General features: G+C 64.4%; 1 protein-coding gene across 1 annotated transcript; it reads left to right on the top strand.

Annotated features, from left to right (window-relative positions):
* The first annotated feature begins 5,566 nt into the window (after window positions 1–5,566).
* On the top strand, window positions 5,567–17,771 carry PIK3R2 (phosphoinositide-3-kinase regulatory subunit 2). The gene is made up of 15 exons (XM_032203702.1): window positions 5,567–6,274; window positions 8,911–9,003; window positions 9,498–9,560; window positions 10,677–10,808; window positions 11,010–11,211; window positions 11,315–11,400; window positions 11,713–11,818; window positions 11,925–12,023; window positions 12,195–12,375; window positions 12,570–12,695; window positions 12,936–13,078; window positions 13,293–13,469; window positions 13,707–13,778; window positions 13,980–14,150; window positions 14,463–17,771. The coding sequence occupies exons 1-15, from the start codon at window positions 5,923–5,925 to the stop codon at window positions 14,653–14,655; spliced, it is 2,196 nt and encodes a 731-aa protein (XP_032059593.1). The 5' UTR covers window positions 5,567–5,922; the 3' UTR covers window positions 14,656–17,771.
* The last annotated feature ends 438 nt before the right edge of the window (window positions 17,772–18,209 follow it).

Here is an 18,209-nt window from a genome sequence, read left to right as displayed (position 1 = left end):
TGTGCTGCGGCGTGGGGTCTTGTGAAACAGAGAGGCTGGATGAGGCTGGATGAGGGCAGGGGGTGGGTTCTGGAGGGGATCCTCGTGCAGTGCCTGGTGCAGTGCTTAACGCCCATTGCAGTGCCCCCTTGCAGTCCCTGTTGCAGTCCCTGTTGCAGTGCCCATACAACGCCCACTGCAGTGCCTGTTGCAGTGCGTGGTGCAATGCTCAATGCCCATTGAAGCACCTGTGCAATGGCCACTGCAGTGCCCATGCAGTGCCCAGTGCAATTCAGTGCCCATTGCAGAGCCCATTGCAGTGCATGGTGCAAATGAATGCCTGCTGCAGTGCCCGTGTAATGCTCATGCAGTGCCTGCTGCAGTGCCCAATGCTCATTGCAATGCCCAGTGCAATGCTCAATGCCCGGTGCAGCCCCCATGCAACACCCAGTGCAGTGCCCGGTGCAATACCCGGTGCAATGCCTGGTGCAGCCCCCATGCAATGCCCAGTGCAATGCCCTGTTCAGTGCCTGGTGCAATGCTCAATGCCGTTGCAGCTCCTGTGCAATGCCCATTGCAATGCCCGGTGCAATGCTCAATGCCTGTTGCAGCCCCCCGTGCAATGCCCGGTGCAATGCCCGGTGCAATTCTTAATGCCCGGTGCAATGCTCAGTGCCTGGTGCAGCCCCCGTGCAATGCCCGGTGCAATGCTTAATGCCCGGTGCAATGCTCAGTGCCGTTGCAAGCCCCGTGCAATGCCCGGTGCTATGCTCAATGCCCGGTGCAGTGCCCGGTGCAATGCTCAATGCCCGGTGCAGTGCCCGGTGCTCGATGCCCGCTGCCCGCGCACTGCCCCATGCCCGGTGCCGCCCCGCGCCGCGCCACTTCCCTCTCCCGCCACCAGGGGGCGCCCCCGCTCCCTTCTCCCGTTCCCTCCTCCCCAGCCGCCGCTCGGCTCTTTCCGGAGCGGCTCGGCCGAGGGGCGTGGCCCCGGGCGGCGGGGAAGGGGCGTGGCCACGGGCCCTCCGCAACCCTTCGGAACCCTTCGGAACCTTTCGGAACGCTTCGGAGCCTTTCGGAGCCTTTCGGAGCCCTTCGGGGCTGTTCGGCCTCGTTCGGCCCTTTCCGGGGCGGGCTCGGGCCGTTCCGGCGCCGTTCGGGCCCTTCGGAGGCAGCAGCGGGGCTGGAGGCGAGCGGCGGCGGCGGCCCGGGGGGGCGGCGGAGAGGTGGGAACGGGACCGGGACCGGGGACGGGAGGGGGGCGGGAGGGGGTGGGGGGGCACTGAGGGGGAGCTTCGAGTCCTGAGGGGGCTCTGAGGGGGCTCTGGGGGGGGGCAGCGGGGCCTGAGGGGGCCCTGAGGAGGCCCTGGGGGGTGTAAAGGGCCCTGAGGGGGCTCTGAGGGGGTTCTGGGGGGGCTCTGAGGGGGGCAGCTGGGCCCTAAGGGGGTCTTGAGGGGGTCCTGAAAGGGGGCAGCGCCTGAGGGGGCCCTGAGAGGGTCCTGAGGGGACCCTCAGGGGGTCCTGGGGGGGGGGCAGCGCCTGAGGGGGTCCTCAGGGGGCCCTCAGAGGGGCCGGGGGGGGTCTTGAGGGGGCCCTGGAGGGGAGCAGAGGGTCCTGAGGGGGGCGCAGCAGCCCCTGAGGGGGCGAAATGGGCCTTAAAGGGGTCCTAAGGGGGGGCAACGAGCCCTGAAGGGGTCCTGGGGGGGGGGCACAGCGCCTGATCAGGCCCAGGCCCTGTCCCCCGTCCCCTCCTGGGGCTGTGCTGAGGCGTCCCCGTCCCCTCCGTGTCCCTCAGCAATACCGGGGCTGTCGCTGCCCCCCCCCCTCAGCCTGCAGAGCCCCCCCCCCAAGGTCCCATTGCAGGGACCCCTCTGGGTGCAGCCGGGGGTCGTGGGCAGCCTGTGTGAGGGCTGGGGCCGCTGCTCAGCACCGTGGTGCTGGGCTGAGCTTCCCCAGCATGGGGCTCGGTGCCCTGGGGGGGGGGTCGCCGACAGCTCGCCCCCCAAATCCTGGCTCCTGGGATGGGGCCAACGCGGCTCCTTGCAGCGGGGTCCGTGCCCTGCGTGCCTCAGGGACGCTCCTCGGCCCCTCGAAGGGGAAGTTTCCCATGGTCACGGACTTGCGAAAGGGAGAGGAATGGGAAATAAAAGCTTGGGGGGGGGGGAAATAATGCCTGAAGGAGCGGTGCGGGAGCTGGAGCGGCGCCGTGCAGCACCCGTGTGCCCGGTGTGGCGGGGGAATGGCTGCCTCGCCCGCCGTCAGCGCCCGGTTTTTATTGCCAGAGCAGCTCCGGAGCCCGCTGGGGAGCTGGCCCTGTGACTTTCCCCTCTGTGAGAGCGAGAGAATGGAGACAGCTGAGTAAATATAGCCTAAATCGTTGCTTTCCCGGCCCTTCCGCCCGCCCTTCCCTCGCATGCGAAGGGGCTGGGGTGTCCCGGAGGCTGGCTTGGCCTCTGCTCCAGTCCCTGCCCCTTCCATGATGTGGGAAAGTCCACGGGATGGTTGGGTTTCTTTGGTGACTCTCGGCTCTGACGCGCACAAATCCTGCTTCCAGTTCCCCCTGCGGCTCTTGGCGGCGCCTGGCTCCTCCCGGGGGGGCGACCGCTGCCCCCAGACCCTCCTTTTTTTAATTATTTTTTATTTTTTTTTTTATTTTTTAACCCCTTAGGAAAAAGGGGTTGGGAACGTGGGCAAATCCTCTCTGCCCCTCCGTCGGTTCTCGCCGGACAAAAGCTCCGGGCTGGGAGAGAAAAACCGCAGCTCAGCTGGAATGCAGCGGGGAGCCGAGCCAGCTCGGAGCGGTGGCAGAGTGCCGGCGCTTCGGTGTGTTTATAATATAAAAAAAAAAAAAAAAGAAAAAAAGGAGTATTTATAATATCGGGGGCTCTTTGAATTCCTCCGAGGATATCTGGAGCCGCGGCTCGGCGCTGGAGCCGCGGGGTAAGGGGAGATAAAAAAAGGAGGGAAGGAGCCGCGGGGTTTGGTGTCAGCCCCTACCCTATGAACCCTGCCCTGCTGCTGCGGTTCCCTCTCACCTCGTGGGTCGTTTCGTGCCCTGGCTGTGCTCAGAGGGCTGCTAACAAATTGTCACAGCGATCCCAGGGATCCCAGATCCCAGAGGGACCTGGTGCGAGGCACGTCGCCCTTCTCCGCTCCGTGCCGGCGAGGGAAAGCTTCCAGCCGAGCACAAGGCTCCTGAGGTGAGGAGGAGAAAGCTCCTGAGGTGGGTGAGCTCCAGAGGGAGCAAGAAGGGCGCTGGGTGAGGAGAAACCCGAGCAATTCCTCCAAAACTTCCCAAAGCACGAGGTCGGCAGCGGTCACGTATTCGGAGGAGTAACCGCGGTGTCCCCGGAGAGCTGCTGCTCGCGGGGCCCTGCTGCGTGCTCTGCTGCACCAGAAGTGGGTTTTGGTGAGAAAAGAGCTGGAAACGGCTTCGGCTGCTTTGTGCCCCCCCTACGAGGCTTGGGGCAGAGGCAGCCCAGGCTCGGGACAGCGCTCACTGCTTGGAGGGAAGCACCGGGCAGCCTGGAAGCACAAACCCCAATCCTGAACCGTTTTTATTTCTCCCCCTGGTTCCATCATCCCCCTTTCTCTCCAAAGAAAGGTTCCTTCTCCTTCTTTGCAGCCCCCTGACACGCAGCACCTCGCGGCTCAGGCCTTGATTTGGAGCTGGTTTCCCCCCCCCCAAGGATCTGATGTAACTTGGACGCGTTTGGCCGTGCAGGCTGTCACAAACATTCCCTTTTTTTTTTATTATTATTTTTTTCAAATATTTTTATGCATTCTTTCGCCTCGCTGGAGGGAAAGCGACGCTTCGGCTCGCTTCGAGTCGAGCTGCACTTTGAACCGCGCTCGGAGCTGGCTCGAGAAGCCCAGGAACCGCGTTTTGAGCCTTAAGATGCTTTTCTTTAGGCACCAAAAGCCTCGCAATGTGCTTTTTGTTCCGAGCTGATGCGTCCAACAAAGCAAGTCCTGACAGCAGCCCATGAATCGCCCGATTGTTTCTGGGCACGGCGATAGCTGGACCGAAGGTATTTCGATGCCTGATGGCGGGGGGGGGGGTTTGGGGGGAGCCCACCGAGCACAGACACACACAGGAGGCTTCCTCCCTGCGAGCCTGGAGCCGGGCCCAGCCAAAATTTTGCTGGAGAGCTGCTGGAAACCCGGCGCACGCAGAGCCCCCAGCTCCAGACGTGTGCTTGCAGCGGGCAGGCTCGTGCGTGTCCCGTGCTCCCAGCACCTCCTGCCTCCTTCCCGAGCTCGCCTTCCCTCTAAACATCTATTTAAGGGCTTGGGGAAACGCGTGGTCCCTTCCCCCCTCCCCAAAAACACGCCTGCTCCCCGCCGTGGGATTTGTGGGGTTGGGGGCCGGGTGCTCCTCGCCCTCCGTCACCGCTCGCAGCACGGGGAGGCCGGGGAGCCTGGCGCTGGGTGAATTCCCCCCAGATTTTTGGGTGCTGGGGCGTGGGGAGCAGGGCAGCCCAGAGCCAGGGCTGCGAGCAGCTCTCCTCGCCTTGTGCAAGAGCCGGCGCCGGGCTGGAGGGAGCCAGAAGCTGTGGGACCTGCTCCTCGGGGAGCCTCGGGAGCTCCGGGGCCACGCTCTGCTCTCCAAAGCCACTGAACGAGTTCGCCTCGGTGCCAAAATCCCGGCGTGGAAGCCGGGGAGGTGCCGGCCCCGCTGCCTCGGGGCACGTTTTGGGCTCTGTCCTCGCCGGGATTGCTCTGCCTCAGACCCCGGTGGGCAGAGCTCAGAGGGGCGAGGGGCAGGTGGCGGAGCACAGCCGTAAATCTGCGCTCCGGGTCGTGGGGTTGTATTTTCCTGGCCGGGATGGGATTTGGGAAGCAGGTGAGGTTTGGGTTTCTGGGCAGAAGCAGCTCGAGCCGTCAGCAGGACCCGCAGCGTTTCGGCAGGGGCACTGGGAGCACTGGGAGCACTGGTTTCCAGCTGCGGCCGCCCCGTTGCCTTCGAGGTCCCTTCCTCAGCGCTGGGGCTCACCCAGCTCAGCCCGAGGGAGCTGGAAAGGGCAGGGAGGGGATGGGAAAGGGGCCGTGCATGGCTGGGGGGCAATGCCCCGGCTCAGCAGCCCTCCAACAACATGTTACAACCCGGGTCTGTTCTTTTTGGTGGCTTTCTGGGCCGGGCAGGCACCCTCATCCTTCCATTTCTCTCTATTTCAATAGCTCAGAGGCAGGTAGCAGCTCGAAGCAGGCTTGAAGGCTTCTAAAGATCCCAATTTCACCAGAAAAGGTGAAATTCCCTGGGCACCACCTCCTGCATAAAGGCCGTCCTGTCCCTCTCGCTGCGCCCTCGCTCGCAGAAGCTGCGCGGAGAGCAGGGGAGGAGGCGTCCTCCCTGCGAGCAGCCGCCGGCTCCTCTCTCCCCTTTATGGTTGTTTTTTTTTTGTTTTTTTGGAGTGCAAATTCGCTCTTAGCATGTCCTGGCAAGGAGCGCCCAGATGCAGGGCTCGGCAGGAGCCTGGCAGGGCGAGGAGCGAGCGCTGCCTCACCGGCACGAGCCCCCTGCTCCATCCTGGGGGGCTCGGGGCGCCGTGCTGGGCGGTGACACTCCACATTTTTCTCCCCGCAGGTGCTGGGGAGGCAGAAGCAGCATGCCCTGTGGTTCTCTGCTCGAAGCTCTCACCCTCCAGGCTCCGGGGAAGCCGCCTCTCTTGCGGTGAACGGGACCCGGCTGCGTTTCTCCGCCGCATGCCCTCTCGCGAGCGCTGGATTATGGTCGTCTCCTTCTCCCTCTGCTCCATCATCTGGCTGAATCGCGGCTTCAAGCTGAGGAAAAGGGGCTGCACCTAAGCACCCCGGGGCGCGCTGGGACCGGGCTCCCCGAGGCGCCGCTTCGTGCAGAGACCTCTGGAGAGCGCCGATGGGGGAGAGCTGCCCCTGAGGGCTCGCCTCTCCACGCAGAGAAAGCTCGGAGCCGCTCTCGCCATGGCCGAGAGGATGGGCAGCACCGACGGCTTCCAGTACCGCGCCCTCTACCCCTACCGCAAGGAGCGCGAGGAGGACATCGACCTGCTGCCCGGAGACATCCTGGTGGTCAGCAAGGGGGCCCTGCAAGCTTTGGGCTTCAAAGACGGCGACGAGCAGAACCCCAACCAGATCGGCTGGATCCTGGGAGTCAACGAGAGGACCAAGCAGAAGGGCGACTTCCCCGGCACCTACGTGGAGTACGTGGGGCCCGTGAAGATCTCCGTCCCTTCGCACCGGCCTCGGGTGCAGAGACCCCTGCCCGCCACACCGGGGGCCGGCGGCTGCCGGCTGCAGGAGGCTCCAGAGCAAGGTAAGCTCTGCCAAGTGCCTCTTTCACTGCCCAGGAGCTGAGCTGCTCGGGTTTTGTGTGCTCACGCTCAGCCTTGGCCAAAAAGGCAAGTTCTTTGTTCCTGCCGTGCTCTGAGCTCCTTGGTGCTGCTTCTTAGGGCGAGCCCCGTCCCGCTGTAACCTCTCCAAAATCCTTCCCTGGCCCACAGCCAGCCCCACGGATCCCCTCTCCCTGCCCCGCCGAGGTTTTGCCCCGCTCCTTCCCTCAAGAAAAAAAAACCCTGACCTCTCCCACCCGCCTCCCTGCCTCTGCCGCTCCCTGCCAAGCGCCTGCTGGCCCCGCTGAGACGCACAATTCCTCCTCTCTGGGCAGGAGGAGAAAAGTCCGGGTGGAGAAGAGGACTTGCAGAGCTGCAGCTAATCGCTCGCCTGCCTGGCACCGCTCCCTGTCCACGGGTGGCAGGGCTGGGGCTGGGCACGGGCACAGCCGGGCTTGGCGCTGCCTGGAGAGCTGCATCCCGTGCCTTTTCTGCCTTTTTCTTTCTTTTCTGTCCCATCAGACGCTGGACGGACCCTCTTTGGGGTCCTGAGGGGTGGAAAGGAGCGTGGGGCAGGGTGCTGGGGCCGGGTGTCTCGCTGTTGCACCCCTCGGGGTTGGGGACATCTCCAACTTGGGGACTCTGGGGTGGCTGTGTCGGCCCTGGCGCGTTTTATTTATTTAATTTATATATTTTTTTGCAACCCTGAAGTTGTACGGAAGCCAAGCCCGTGGTAGTTCTTCGCGGTCTGCCTGCCCCGCTGGGGTGAGGCCTGCCTGGGAGGTGCACAGACGGCTCCTGGCTGCCCCCACGCAGCTCGCAGCCGCCTCAATTCCTGCCCTGCTCCTTCCCGGGGCTGTCCTGGCCGCCGGCGGTCCCTCAGCCCCTCCGCCACGCATGGGTGCACGGCCACGAGGAAGAGCAGCGAGGCCTGGCTCTTTCCGAGGCTGAATTTGAGCCCCTGGTGTTGGCATTCACCTTCTGCAGAGAGCACGAGCGGAAAATGCGGCTCGGAAATATTTCCGCAGCCGCCCCGGCCGCGCTCTGAGTGCCCTTGTTCCCTCGGCCCTGCCCGGAGCACGGCGGGCTCAGGACCCGCTGCTGGCAGCCAAAAACACGAGCTGCTGCCTGCTGAAGTGGCACATTCCCAGCCGGGCCACGTGGGGAGCTCAGCTTTTACTTCTCCTCCCTTCCGAGGGTCAGGCCCAGCCCCAAGCAGCACCGTGCAGGGCCCCGTCCTGCCCCGGGGACACCGGGGTGACTCTTTGCACGGCCCTGCTGTGCTTGTGGGGTCCTCCTGCAGCAGTTTGGGGTCTCGCCGAGCTGCTCCTTTCTCCTCAGCACTGCCCCGAGCTGCTTTGTCCCCCCTTTTGAGGCCGTGGGGCCACGAGGTTCAGCCGGGCACACACTGGGCAAGTTGTGGTCACAGCCCTGACAACGGGGCCACATTTCACAACAAAAAGCAACCTCCTGGCTCTGCCTCAATCCAGCAGCCCGTGCTGGCTGTCCCCGGTGCTGGGGGAGCCTCGTGCCCTGCCTGGTGCTCAACCTTTCTCTGCTCTCGCTCCCTCTGGCAGCCTCGCGGCCGGGCGTGCGCGCTCCTGCCCCGGCCTGCGTCACCCTGAGCGCAGGGAAAGGTGCCCGGGGCCCTGCCGAGCCAGCCCCGAAGCCACCACGCCGCAGCACGTAGGCTCCCCGCCTTGGCAGCTCCTCCACACGGCCCCGTGATCCAGCTGCAGCTCCCAGCTCCGGCTCCAGCTCGCCGAGAGGCGCCTCGGGCACAGCAGCAGCAGCAGCAGCAGCCCCGGCGGGCGGCGTGCCGCAACCCTTCCCACGCTGCCCCCACCCCATTACAGACCCGAGGCGGCGCTGAAACGCCGCTGCTCCACGCGGGGCCGTGCCCTGGGTCCTCGTGGAGAGGGTTTGGGAGCGCTCGGCTGCGGTGGGGAGACCTCGTGGGGATCGGGCACGTGGAAATCGCCGCCTGCCCGCGGCTCCCCCCACCCCAAAGGGCAGCGGGGTCCCGTGCTGTGGGTTCCCGTGCCCCGTAACAGCTTGCACGGAGGAGGCCGTGGGGTAGCGGGGAGGGGGAGGCAGCGAGAGGGCCGGTTTCCATGTTCAGCGAGCAATCGAGGGCAGGAATTTGCTGACGCAGCGCTCTGCCTGAATCGCTGCATTAATCACAGCTCAGCGCCGCGAGCGAGCTCCCCGGCCGCGCCGCACCGCCAGCCCCGTGCCGCGTCCTGGCCCGGGCAGAGGCTGAGCCTGGCCGGAGCCCGAGTAACCCCTGCGGTGCTTGCCCAGGTGTCACTCGGTCCCCAGGGTGCTCGGGGAGGTAAACTCAGCTCTGCAGAAAGCAGTGGGGATCCCTCGACGTGCGCGCACCCCGCTGTGCTCTGTAGGGCTCCGAGCAAGGCTGGGCTCAACGAGTGCTGTGCGGGTTTTGGGGCCAGCTCGCGGGCTCCGTGCGGTGTTTGTGGGGCTGTGGCTGGCAGCAGGGGCCGGGCTTTCCCTGCTCAGGGACGCCACTGCTGGGAGCAGCGTTGGTTGTGTCCATCCCTGGCTCTGCTGCAGGCCGAGCTGGGTCTGACGCCTCCTTTTCTCTCTCCCTCCTCCCCAGGGTCTCCTCTCCCCGACCTGCAGGAGCAGTTCAGTCCCCCGGAGGTCGCGCCGCCGCTGCTGGTGAAGCTGGTGGAAGCTATCGAGAAGAAAGGTGGGGGCCCGAGAGCCGCGGCGAGGCCGGGGGGGGGGAAGGCAGCTGCTGTGCAAAGCTGCTGGCGTTGGTCCGAGCTCAGCGCGACACGCGGCACGCAGCTGCCTGCAGGAGGGGGGCCTCCCGCTCCTCCCTGGCCTCAAATTCGGGTCCCCAGGGTCCGGCCTGACCCCACTGTGCCGTCCTGATCCGAATTGCTCGTGTTGCAGCGCTGAGTCCGCAACGGGACGCCCACACAGCCCGGCTGGGTGCTGGGCAAGCTCTCCTGGGGGCTACAGAGCACCCTACCCTAAATCCGTGCCACGAGGGCGCTGAGCCAGGGCTTGGAGCTGCAGCGGGGTGTCCCGGGGGGGGGCACGGGGGAGCTGTGGCAGCATCTGTGGGAGCCAGCTGGGCTGGCAGCGGGGCTGGCAACGGGGCTGGCTGCGAAACGGCCGCGCGCGAGCCGCGGGGCTCGCAGCTCACAGCTCACAGCAGCCTCCTCGCTTCTGCAGGGTTAGACAGCGAGATGTTGTACAGGACATCTGGCTCCGAACTGAGGCAAGCTCTGAGAACCGGTAAGAACCAGCTCGTCGCGGCGAGGAGGCGAACGGGCTCAGATGGAGGAGATTAGGGGATGTGACAGCGCCAGCACTAATGCAATCCAGGCCGGGCTCGCCTGTCCCCGGCAGTTCCTGACTGCCGGCACGCTGCCTGCGGGGCTGGGCCTGCCCTGTCCTGCCCCGGCCCCTTCTTTTTTCGTGCTGGGGACGTGATGGGACAGGACGGGGGGATTCCTGCTGGGGTGAAGGGATGCAGCGCCAGCTGGGGGGCTCGCAGTGAATTCCCCACACGTCTCCTGCCGTCTCTTTGGGGCGCCCTGAGCTCAGGGTGCTGCGGAGGCAGGCAGCTGGAGGCTCCTCTGGCTCTGTCCCGCCACAAACGAGCAGGGGAGGAACTCGGAGCTCAGCCTGGGGGCTGGAGCCGTGGCTCTGCTGGGCCTCTTCCAGCACCACGCTGCCCTCTTTGCTTCCACTCCTCACAAACCCGAGCTGAGCGGTGCTGTCAGCTCTTCCTGCAGGCGGTGTGTGCTGTCCTGACAGCCTGAGCCTTGCATTTGTGGGGCAGCACGGGTGGAGGGAGGCATTTTCCTCATGTTTTCCCCATATGTGGCCGGTCGGCTGTCTCCCTCTCCGCACACATCTCCAACAGCAGCAGCAAGGAGCAAAGCTCTGACCCGCAGAAGGTGCGGGCACACCAGATTACCTCTGTGCCCTCCTGGGGGAGCTTGAGGCAGCGTGGTGTGGGACATGGGCACGTCGAGGAGGTCTTGGCCGTGTGGGCTGCTTGGCTCGGAGAGCTCTGTGCTCCCCTGGGGGTCTCGTGTGCTGCATCCCAGGCTCTCTGGCTGGCCGGGGGGGCTGCACCGAGCGTGGGCTGCATCCCGCAGGAGCAGAGCTTGCAGCGAGTTCAGGGCTGTTTGTGCAGATCCCCTCAGCCCACCCGTGCCTGGGGTTTTGTGGCTGCTTTGTGGCCTGACCCCAGCTGCCTGGCTTCACCGTGCTGACCCCCCCCAAACTCGCTGCTCTCCTGCTGTGCCGCGGGATGGCTGCGAGGTGCTGGCAGCACCGGGGCTGCCTCCTGGGCGCCCGGGGTGTGCGCCCACCACCCATGGGAGATCTCTGCCCCGGCAGATTGGAGCCTGGGTGACCTGGAGCCCTTCGACGTGCACTCCCTGGGCGAGGCGCTGCGCGGTTACCTGCAGGACCTGCCCTCCCCCGTGGTGCCCGTGGCGGTGCACGGAGACATCCTTCGTGTCCTGCAGGGTAAGGGCCTCCCCGGCCACGCTTGGGAAAGGGGACGCGGGTGGGAAGGAAGCGTTGGGGTTACTGAAACAGATCCTGTCCCTATGGGGTCTGTCACACGGCCTCTGCTGCTGACAGCGCTCCCAGCCCGCGGCTGCCAGCGCGTGGAGCACGGTGCCGGCTGTCTCAGCCCTCCCCATCGTGTCTTGCTTCTCTCCCCAGAGGTTCCCCAGCCGGAGAATTGCCGGAAACAGCTGCTGCTGGCCCTGGAGTCGCCTGCGGTCCCGCTCCAGAACACGCTCACCCTGCAGTTCCTGCTCCGGCATCTGGGGAAGGTATCACAGCAGGCCGAGAGCAACAACCTCCACCCTCGGGCCCTGGGAGAGATTTTCGGCCCCCTTCTCCTCCGGCTGCCTGGCGCCAGGTACGTGAGGCTCTCGGGTCCCTGCTGCGTGCCCCGTGCCGGCCGCTTTGCCTGCCAGGACGAGGAGCCCAGGCTGATCTCACTGGTTCCTCTCTCCCCGCAGCCCAGAGCTGAGCCCTGACTTCTCCGTGCTTTTTCTGGAGATTCTTCTGCAGCTGAAGGAGTTGGAGCCGGAACAGCTGCCTCCAGGTACCGTCCCCAGTGGCTGAAACGCCCCCTTGGGGCCTGAGGCGCTGCCGTTTGTGCTCCGTGGGCGTGGATTTTGCCTCCACAAGCAGATTGCCGAGGGCTTTCTGTAGCCCAGCTGTGCTCGGACGCCTCCTGGAGGTGCTGATCTCTTGCTGTAGATGTGCCTGGAGCAGCTCCTGGCAGCGCAGCGGCCGAGTGGGGCTTCCCAGGACAGTCACTGCGGGGAGAGGGGGACTTGGAGCTCCAAGGGTGGGGAGCTGGGATTTGGGCCAGCCCGAATTCAGCCCCTCCTCAACCCTGCTTCTCTTACAGCGTTGCCTCCAAAGCCTCCTAAGCCAAAGCCCAGCGCCGCCAGCCTGGCCAACGGGAACAGCGTGCCCTTGCAGGACGCCGAGTGGTACTGGGGTGACATTTCCCGGTAAGGGGGTGGCCGGCAGCTCCAGCTCTGTGTGCCCACCCTGTCGGGTTCAGGGCAGCTCTGGCTGTGCTTCACAAGCCGTGACAATCATCCCTGTCCCTCGCAGGGAGGAAGTGAACGAGAAGCTGCGGGACACGCCGGACGGTACCTTCCTGGTGCGGGATGCTTCCAGCAAGATCCAGGGCGAGTACACGCTCACGCTCAGGTAGGGAACTGGGATCTCCCAGAGCCTCTGCTGCTCTGGGGCGAAGCTGTCAGCCCGTGTCCCTGTGCTTGTGGCAGCTGGGACGTCGGGCTGGCACAAGGGACACATCCAGGCTGGTGCGGGGCGCTGCGGTGGTGATAAACACCCCCTGCTCTCCCCTCCTCTCTGCAGGAAAGGAGGCAACAACAAACTGATCAAGATCTTCCACCGGGAAGGCAAGTACGGCTTCTCGGAGCCCCTGACTTTTGGCTCGGTGGTGGAGCTCATCACACATTACCGGCACGAGTCGCTCGCCCAGTACAACGCCAAGCTGGACACGCGGCTGCTCTACCCCATCTCCAAGTACCAGCAGGTGAGGTCGGTGCTGCAGGGACAGCCCAAACCAGGGGCATCCATCATCCCGGCCCTCTGGTAGACGCAGCGCCTCTTCCCCGTGCTGGGACGTTGCTTTGCGGGGCACCCTGCAGGGCTGGTGGGGTTTTTTGGGGGCCTGTTACCTTGTAGAGGGGCAGGAGCGGGTCCTGACTGAAGCTGTGTGTGTGGCAGGACCAAGTGGTGAAAGAGGACAGCGTGGAAGCCGTGGGAGAGCAGCTGAAAGTCTATCACCAGCAGTACCAGGACAAGAGCTGGGAGTACGACCTGCTGTACGAGGAGTACACGCGCACGTCCCAGGTACGCGTCCCCGGGGGGCACACACGGGGCACAGAGAGCAGAGGCTGGGCACCCACTGCCCCATTTGTCTGCTCCTGGGCTCCACGGGGCTCCTCAGAGAACAGGCTTTGAAGTGGGAGATATTTTGACTGCACCGAGGACGGTGCTGGATGGGGAGGGGGGTGGGAAGGGGCTGCAGACGGGCGGAAACCTGCCCAAATCCTCGCCACTTCCTCAGCTCTCCCCTCTCTCCAAATTCAGGAGCTGCAGATGAAGAGGACGGCAATCGAGGCCTTCAACGAGACGATCAAGATCTTCGAGGAGCAGTGTCAGACGCAGGAGAAGTGCAGCAAGGAGTACATCGAGCGCTTCCGGAGGGAGGGCAACGAGAAGGAGGTGCAGCGGTGAGGATTGAGGGCTGCGGTGACCTGCCCTGCCCGAGGAAGGGCTCCTGGGGCTGGGGGGGGATCGTGGGGGCTCGGGGCAGAGCTGAGGCACGCGCTGTCCTCGTCTCTCCTGCTGCGGGCGGGAGCTGGCAGGCTGCCTCCTCCGCCTCCCCCACCTTGGCTCACAGCCGAATTCCTCCCCCCTTCCCCCTTTCCTTTCTCCTCCTCCCAGGATCCTCATGAACTCGGAGAAGCTGAAATCTCGCATCACGGAGATTCACGACAGCAAAATGAAGCTGGAGCAGGACCTGAAGAAACAAGCCTCGGAAAACCGGGAGATCGACAAGCGCATGAACAGCCTCAAGCCTGACCTCATGCAGCTGCGCAAACTGCGGGACCAGTACTTGGTGTAGGTAGCTCCTACCCCCGCGGAGGGCTGGCAGAGGGGCCCTGCTTCCCCTCCAGCCCGGCCCAGGAGCCTTCCAGCTGGCTCCTCGAGGGCTTTGAGGCTTGTTGGACCGGCTCACGGGGCTGCTGCGTGCAGCGGCTTCAGGGAATGGCGGCTTCTCAAAGAGGGGAGGCTGCTGCCCTCTGGCGATAGCTGCGTGAGCGCTGCCTCTCCTGAGCTCTGCCTCTCCTTCCCCAGGTGGCTGACGCAGAAAGGTGCCCGGCAGAAGAAAATCAACGAGTGGCTGGGCATCAAGAACGAGACAGAGGAGTGAGTGTCCCCGCTCGCGTGTCGGGGGGCGTGGGGGGGCTGTTCCAGAGCCTCGGGCAAATCCCATCGCCCTGTCTGGGAGCTGAGGATGAATTCCCTGCTGGGAGGAGTGCTGGCAGCTGCCGGCGGGAGGGGAGATGCTGGGGGGGGCCACGTGCCTGAAGCGAGGGGCCCTGACACCCTGCGTGTGCTCGATTGCAGTCAGTACTCCATGATGGACGACGAGGAGGAGCTGCCTCACCACGAGGAGCGGACGTGGTACGTGGGGAAGATCAACCGGCTGCAGGCCGAGGAGATGCTGTGCGGCAAGCGGGACGGCACCTTCCTGATCCGCGAGAGCAGCCAGAAGGGGTGCTACGCCTGCTCCGTGGTGTGAGTACCTCCGTGGGGCCGGGGCTGCCAGCTCGACTCTGGGAGACACGTGGGGAGCACAGACGGGCAGAGGGAGACGTGGCGGGATGGGGCTGGCACCCGTGTCGCCCTGCCCTTCTCCTGCCAGATGCTGGAGGCTGGCGGAGGCGTCAGCTGGCAGGCTGGGCTTCCCCCAGGTCTCCCGTCTGCCTTCAGCTCCTCGTGCCAGGGCCAGACGTGGCTTTGGGCTGCTCCTGCTTGTGCCCCACTGTCACTTTCCCTGAGGGGGTTCCTCGCTCGCCGCTAACCCGCGCTCCCTTCTCTCCCCGCCAGGGTGGACGGTGACACCAAGCACTGCGTCATCTACAAGACGGCGTCTGGCTACGGCTTCGCGGAGCCCTACAACCTCTACGCCTCCCTCAAGGACCTGGTCTTGCACTACAAGCACACGTCCCTGGTGCAGCACAATGACTCCCTGAATGTCACGCTGGCTCACCCGGTCCTTTCCCAGCCACCCGCCAGATGAGCAGCCCGTGCACAACACAACAGCTGCCTTCAGCTTCTCCCCAGGGCACTGCTTTCTGGCTCTGGACTCTTGCACCCTGTATAGTTGAGTCTCTGTGCTCCTGCCCCTCCAGAGCCTCCGAGATGTCTGTGACCGTTCCTGGTGTCCCTTTTTGGTCAGTAGCTGAAACCCGTGTTGGCTGATGGGACAAAAAGGCTGGGCTGTTGCCTCCCAGTGGGCTCCAGTCCTTAGGAGGTGGGATCCAGTTGGAATTGAACCGCCGTGGGCGAGCACAGCCCTTCCCCTTCCCCGACAAACAGGTCAGACCCCTTCTTGCTGGCAGGTTGCCCCGCTATGCATCACCGTAGAGCTAGATCCCGATTCCCCTGCGCTCCGGTGCAGGTCACTGCTGCTCTGGGCGAGGGGCTCCCTGCCCCGGGCGCTGGAGAAGGCAGAGGAGGAGCCTCCGCCGAGCGTACGCCTCCTCCGCTCTCCCTTCCCTCGGTGACTTCGCGGGCTGGGGTGGGAGCTGGTGTCTGGTACGAGGGCTGCTGCTCCGCTGTGCAGAGACTCGGTTTCACCAAGAAAAAAGTGTCCGTGGGGCGGCGGGCCTGCCGGGGAGGGGGCTTCGTGGCCGAGGTCCCCGCTCCGTGCTGTGCCCCTTCTCCCTGATTTATTCCCTGGTGTCGTAGCCACCTCCTGAGCGTTGCTGCCAGGGGAGGGAGGACCCAGCAGGCAACGAATCTCTCACCTTAGTCGTGCCAACTAAGCTGTGAAACCCCCGTCGGTACCCGGGGCGCGCAGCTCTTTGTTCTCCTGGTTGTCTTTGGTGAATCTCTGCGAGCGCAACCCGTTGAAGCTAACTGTAGCTCTGTAAATATGGTTCTTTTTTGTAATCAGCTGCTTTCTACCTAGTCCCGGCGGGTGCTCAGCTCCCACTCCCACCTGCAAGCGCGTGGGCAGCATCCATCCGGGCTGCTGCAGGGCTCGGCTCCTGCCAGCGTGAGCAGGAGGGGGTTCGGAGCCCGCCGCACACTACGAGCCCGCCGCAAAATGAAGGACCTCTGCTGCAGGAGGACGGTATCTCCGCTGGGCCTAGGGGGCCTTAGCACGTAGAAATGTATATGCATGATGTGGAACTGTGTATGCAAAGCACTTATATTCGTCAGTACTGTATGGGGACTGTACGGGGAAGGGGGGGGGGGGGGACGCTGTAGGGGTGCCCCTCGCGGCTGGCAGGCACGGGCAGGGCTTTGCAGAAAAATTTCTGCAGAAATTTTTGCAGGAACTTTGCAGAAATTGCTGAGCGCAGAGGGCGCGGGGGTTTGTAAAAGCTGCACCCGAGCCTGCGAGCCGAGGCCGTGGTGGTTTCTGCTTTACGGGGTTATCCGGTCTGCCTGGATTGAGCAGAGCGTTGCTCGTCCTCTCTGATTTGCCTGAGAGGCTCTTCCCCTTCCCTTGCCGGGACCTCCGGAAGGGCTGGGGGATGCTGTAGGTTTTGCTGCTTCTGCTTTGCGTTGCAGCTCGCTCTGCGGGGCGCCCTGCACACCCGGTGCCAGAGCACGGTGCGCTCGCATGTCCTCTGCCTGCGTCCCATCCTCCACGCACCGCCTGCAGCAGGGCCTGCCCCGTTCCTATCGCTCGCTCTCCCTCTTCCCCCGGTCACCTCTGTTGCTGGCGCAGGTTCGGGACGGTTCCCAGATCCTTTTGGATCCTTTTGGGGTCTGGGGTTGTTGGGGCAAACGTCACGTTCCCCTTGTTTGTGGCAGCTCCCCCACGCTCGGCTGTACAGACCCCGTTCCCTGCTCTGTGGCCCTGGGCTCTGTTTTGGGGTTCCCTTCTTTTTGTCAGCGCTCGGTGCTATCGCTCGGGGGCTCACCTGGCAAAAGCCAGCAGTGGCAGTTAAGGGAATGGTTTGGGCTCAGAAACACGAGATCGGGGCATGGCCACCAAACCCCGTGCTCAGAGCGCAGACACAGAGCCCCAACAGGGTCTGTGGGGTGCTGGGACACCCCAAAGCCTTGGGCCAGGCTCCTGCCCTGCAGGGTGGGCTGCGGTGGGCTCTTCCAGCCCCTTTCCCCCCCCCCACAACCCCACCTAGCTGAGCTCGGGGCCGGTCCCACGCCAGCCACCGCGTTTGGGAGTCCGCGTCTCGGCGCTTCGCTCGGTGCTTCCCCAGGGCTTTGCTGCCGAGGAAATTCCAGCTTCCCGTGACAGCGTTGGTTTTTTTTTTTTTTTTAAATTTTACCCTCCCGGCCGAATTTCTGCTTCTCCCCACGCCGTCCCTTCCTGCCCCCAGCTGCAGCAGGACCGTGGTGGCCCCGCCGCGTCTTCCAGCGCCGCCCTCACCGCGGGTCTGGCCCCAGCGGGGCCGTGCTCGTGGTCTCGCGTGCAGCGAGGAGGAACGGGCCCTTCCCCAGGGCTGCCATTTCCCCGACAGTGCTCGATTCGGCTCTCAGAACCGCTGCTTCGCCCCTCTGTCCCCGTCGGGTGGAAGAACCAAGCCCCGAGCTCCCTGCAGCGCGGCTCCCCCGGAATAAGCTAGTTTGTGATTTGTCTTTTTGATGCTTTCGCTCGTGCTTGTCCGCGCCTCCGGGTTAACCAGGTAGTGATGTGTTTTTTCGAGGCCCTGGGCTGTGCTTTGCTGCTTGTCACCCGCATGTCCCCCACCCAAAACCGCGTGCCCACGTCCCACGGGTGCACCGCGGCCGTCCCTGCTCCTTGGGGCACAGCTCGGCCCTTCCAGGGGGCGAGGGCAGCCCCCGGCATCGCGGCGAGGTCCCAAAAAACCGCGTCCAACCCCTCCTGCTTCGGGTCGGCTCGCGTTGCTCCGAGCCCCCCGCCGTAACCCCGAGGGCTCTCGTGTCACCGGAGAGTGGCCGGAGGTGGCACGGGTGTCCCCGACCGCTTTGTGCTCGGAGAGGACGTGGCGGCTGTGTGAGCGCTACTGAGATTTTTTAGTTCTTTAGGTATATGCAATAATAAATACTCTAACTTGCCACTTCAGCTGTTCGTTACCAGCAGTAGTTCTCTTTGCTCTTTCTGTTGATGTTTACTAATGTAAACCCAGTATTTGTTACTGTAAGGATTTTTGTACGGTACTTCGAAAAAAGGAAGAAAAAAGGAAAAAAAAAAAAACAAAAACACAAATAAAACAGAATTAATGATGTGGCTGTGGCCGTTTCTTTGGGGGGGAGCAGGGGTCTCCCAGGGGACCAGAGGCAGGAAAGGGCAGGGGGGGGGCCCAGGGCAGGGGGGGGGGGCCCAAAGGGGCAAGAACTGTCCGGAAACGCCTGGCTGCAACCAGCAGGGGAAGTACCAGCTTCCTCCTCCTCCGCCCCCAAAACCAAACCCAGGAACGGGTTTGGGCAGCACCCACGGCCCTGGTGCAGAGCCGTGGGGCTGGGGGTGCTTGGCGGGGGCTCAGAGCACGGCCAGGGCTGCCCCCAGCTGCTTGGGACACGCCGAGCCCCGCAGCCTCCGCGCCGCTCGGGGTTGAATTTCAGCCCGTGACCTGTTGCAACCGGCCCGTGCACGGCAAAACAACACCCCCAGCGGGGCTGGGCTGGGCGCCT

The sequence above is a fragment of the Aythya fuligula genome, chromosome 26 (assembly GCF_009819795.1).
Source record: "Aythya fuligula isolate bAytFul2 chromosome 26, bAytFul2.pri, whole genome shotgun sequence".
In the NCBI taxonomy this organism is placed as follows: Eukaryota; Metazoa; Chordata; class Aves; order Anseriformes; family Anatidae; genus Aythya; species Aythya fuligula.
Note: the sequence above shows the minus strand (reverse complement) of the source record. Positions and strands in the feature narration are given on the sequence as shown.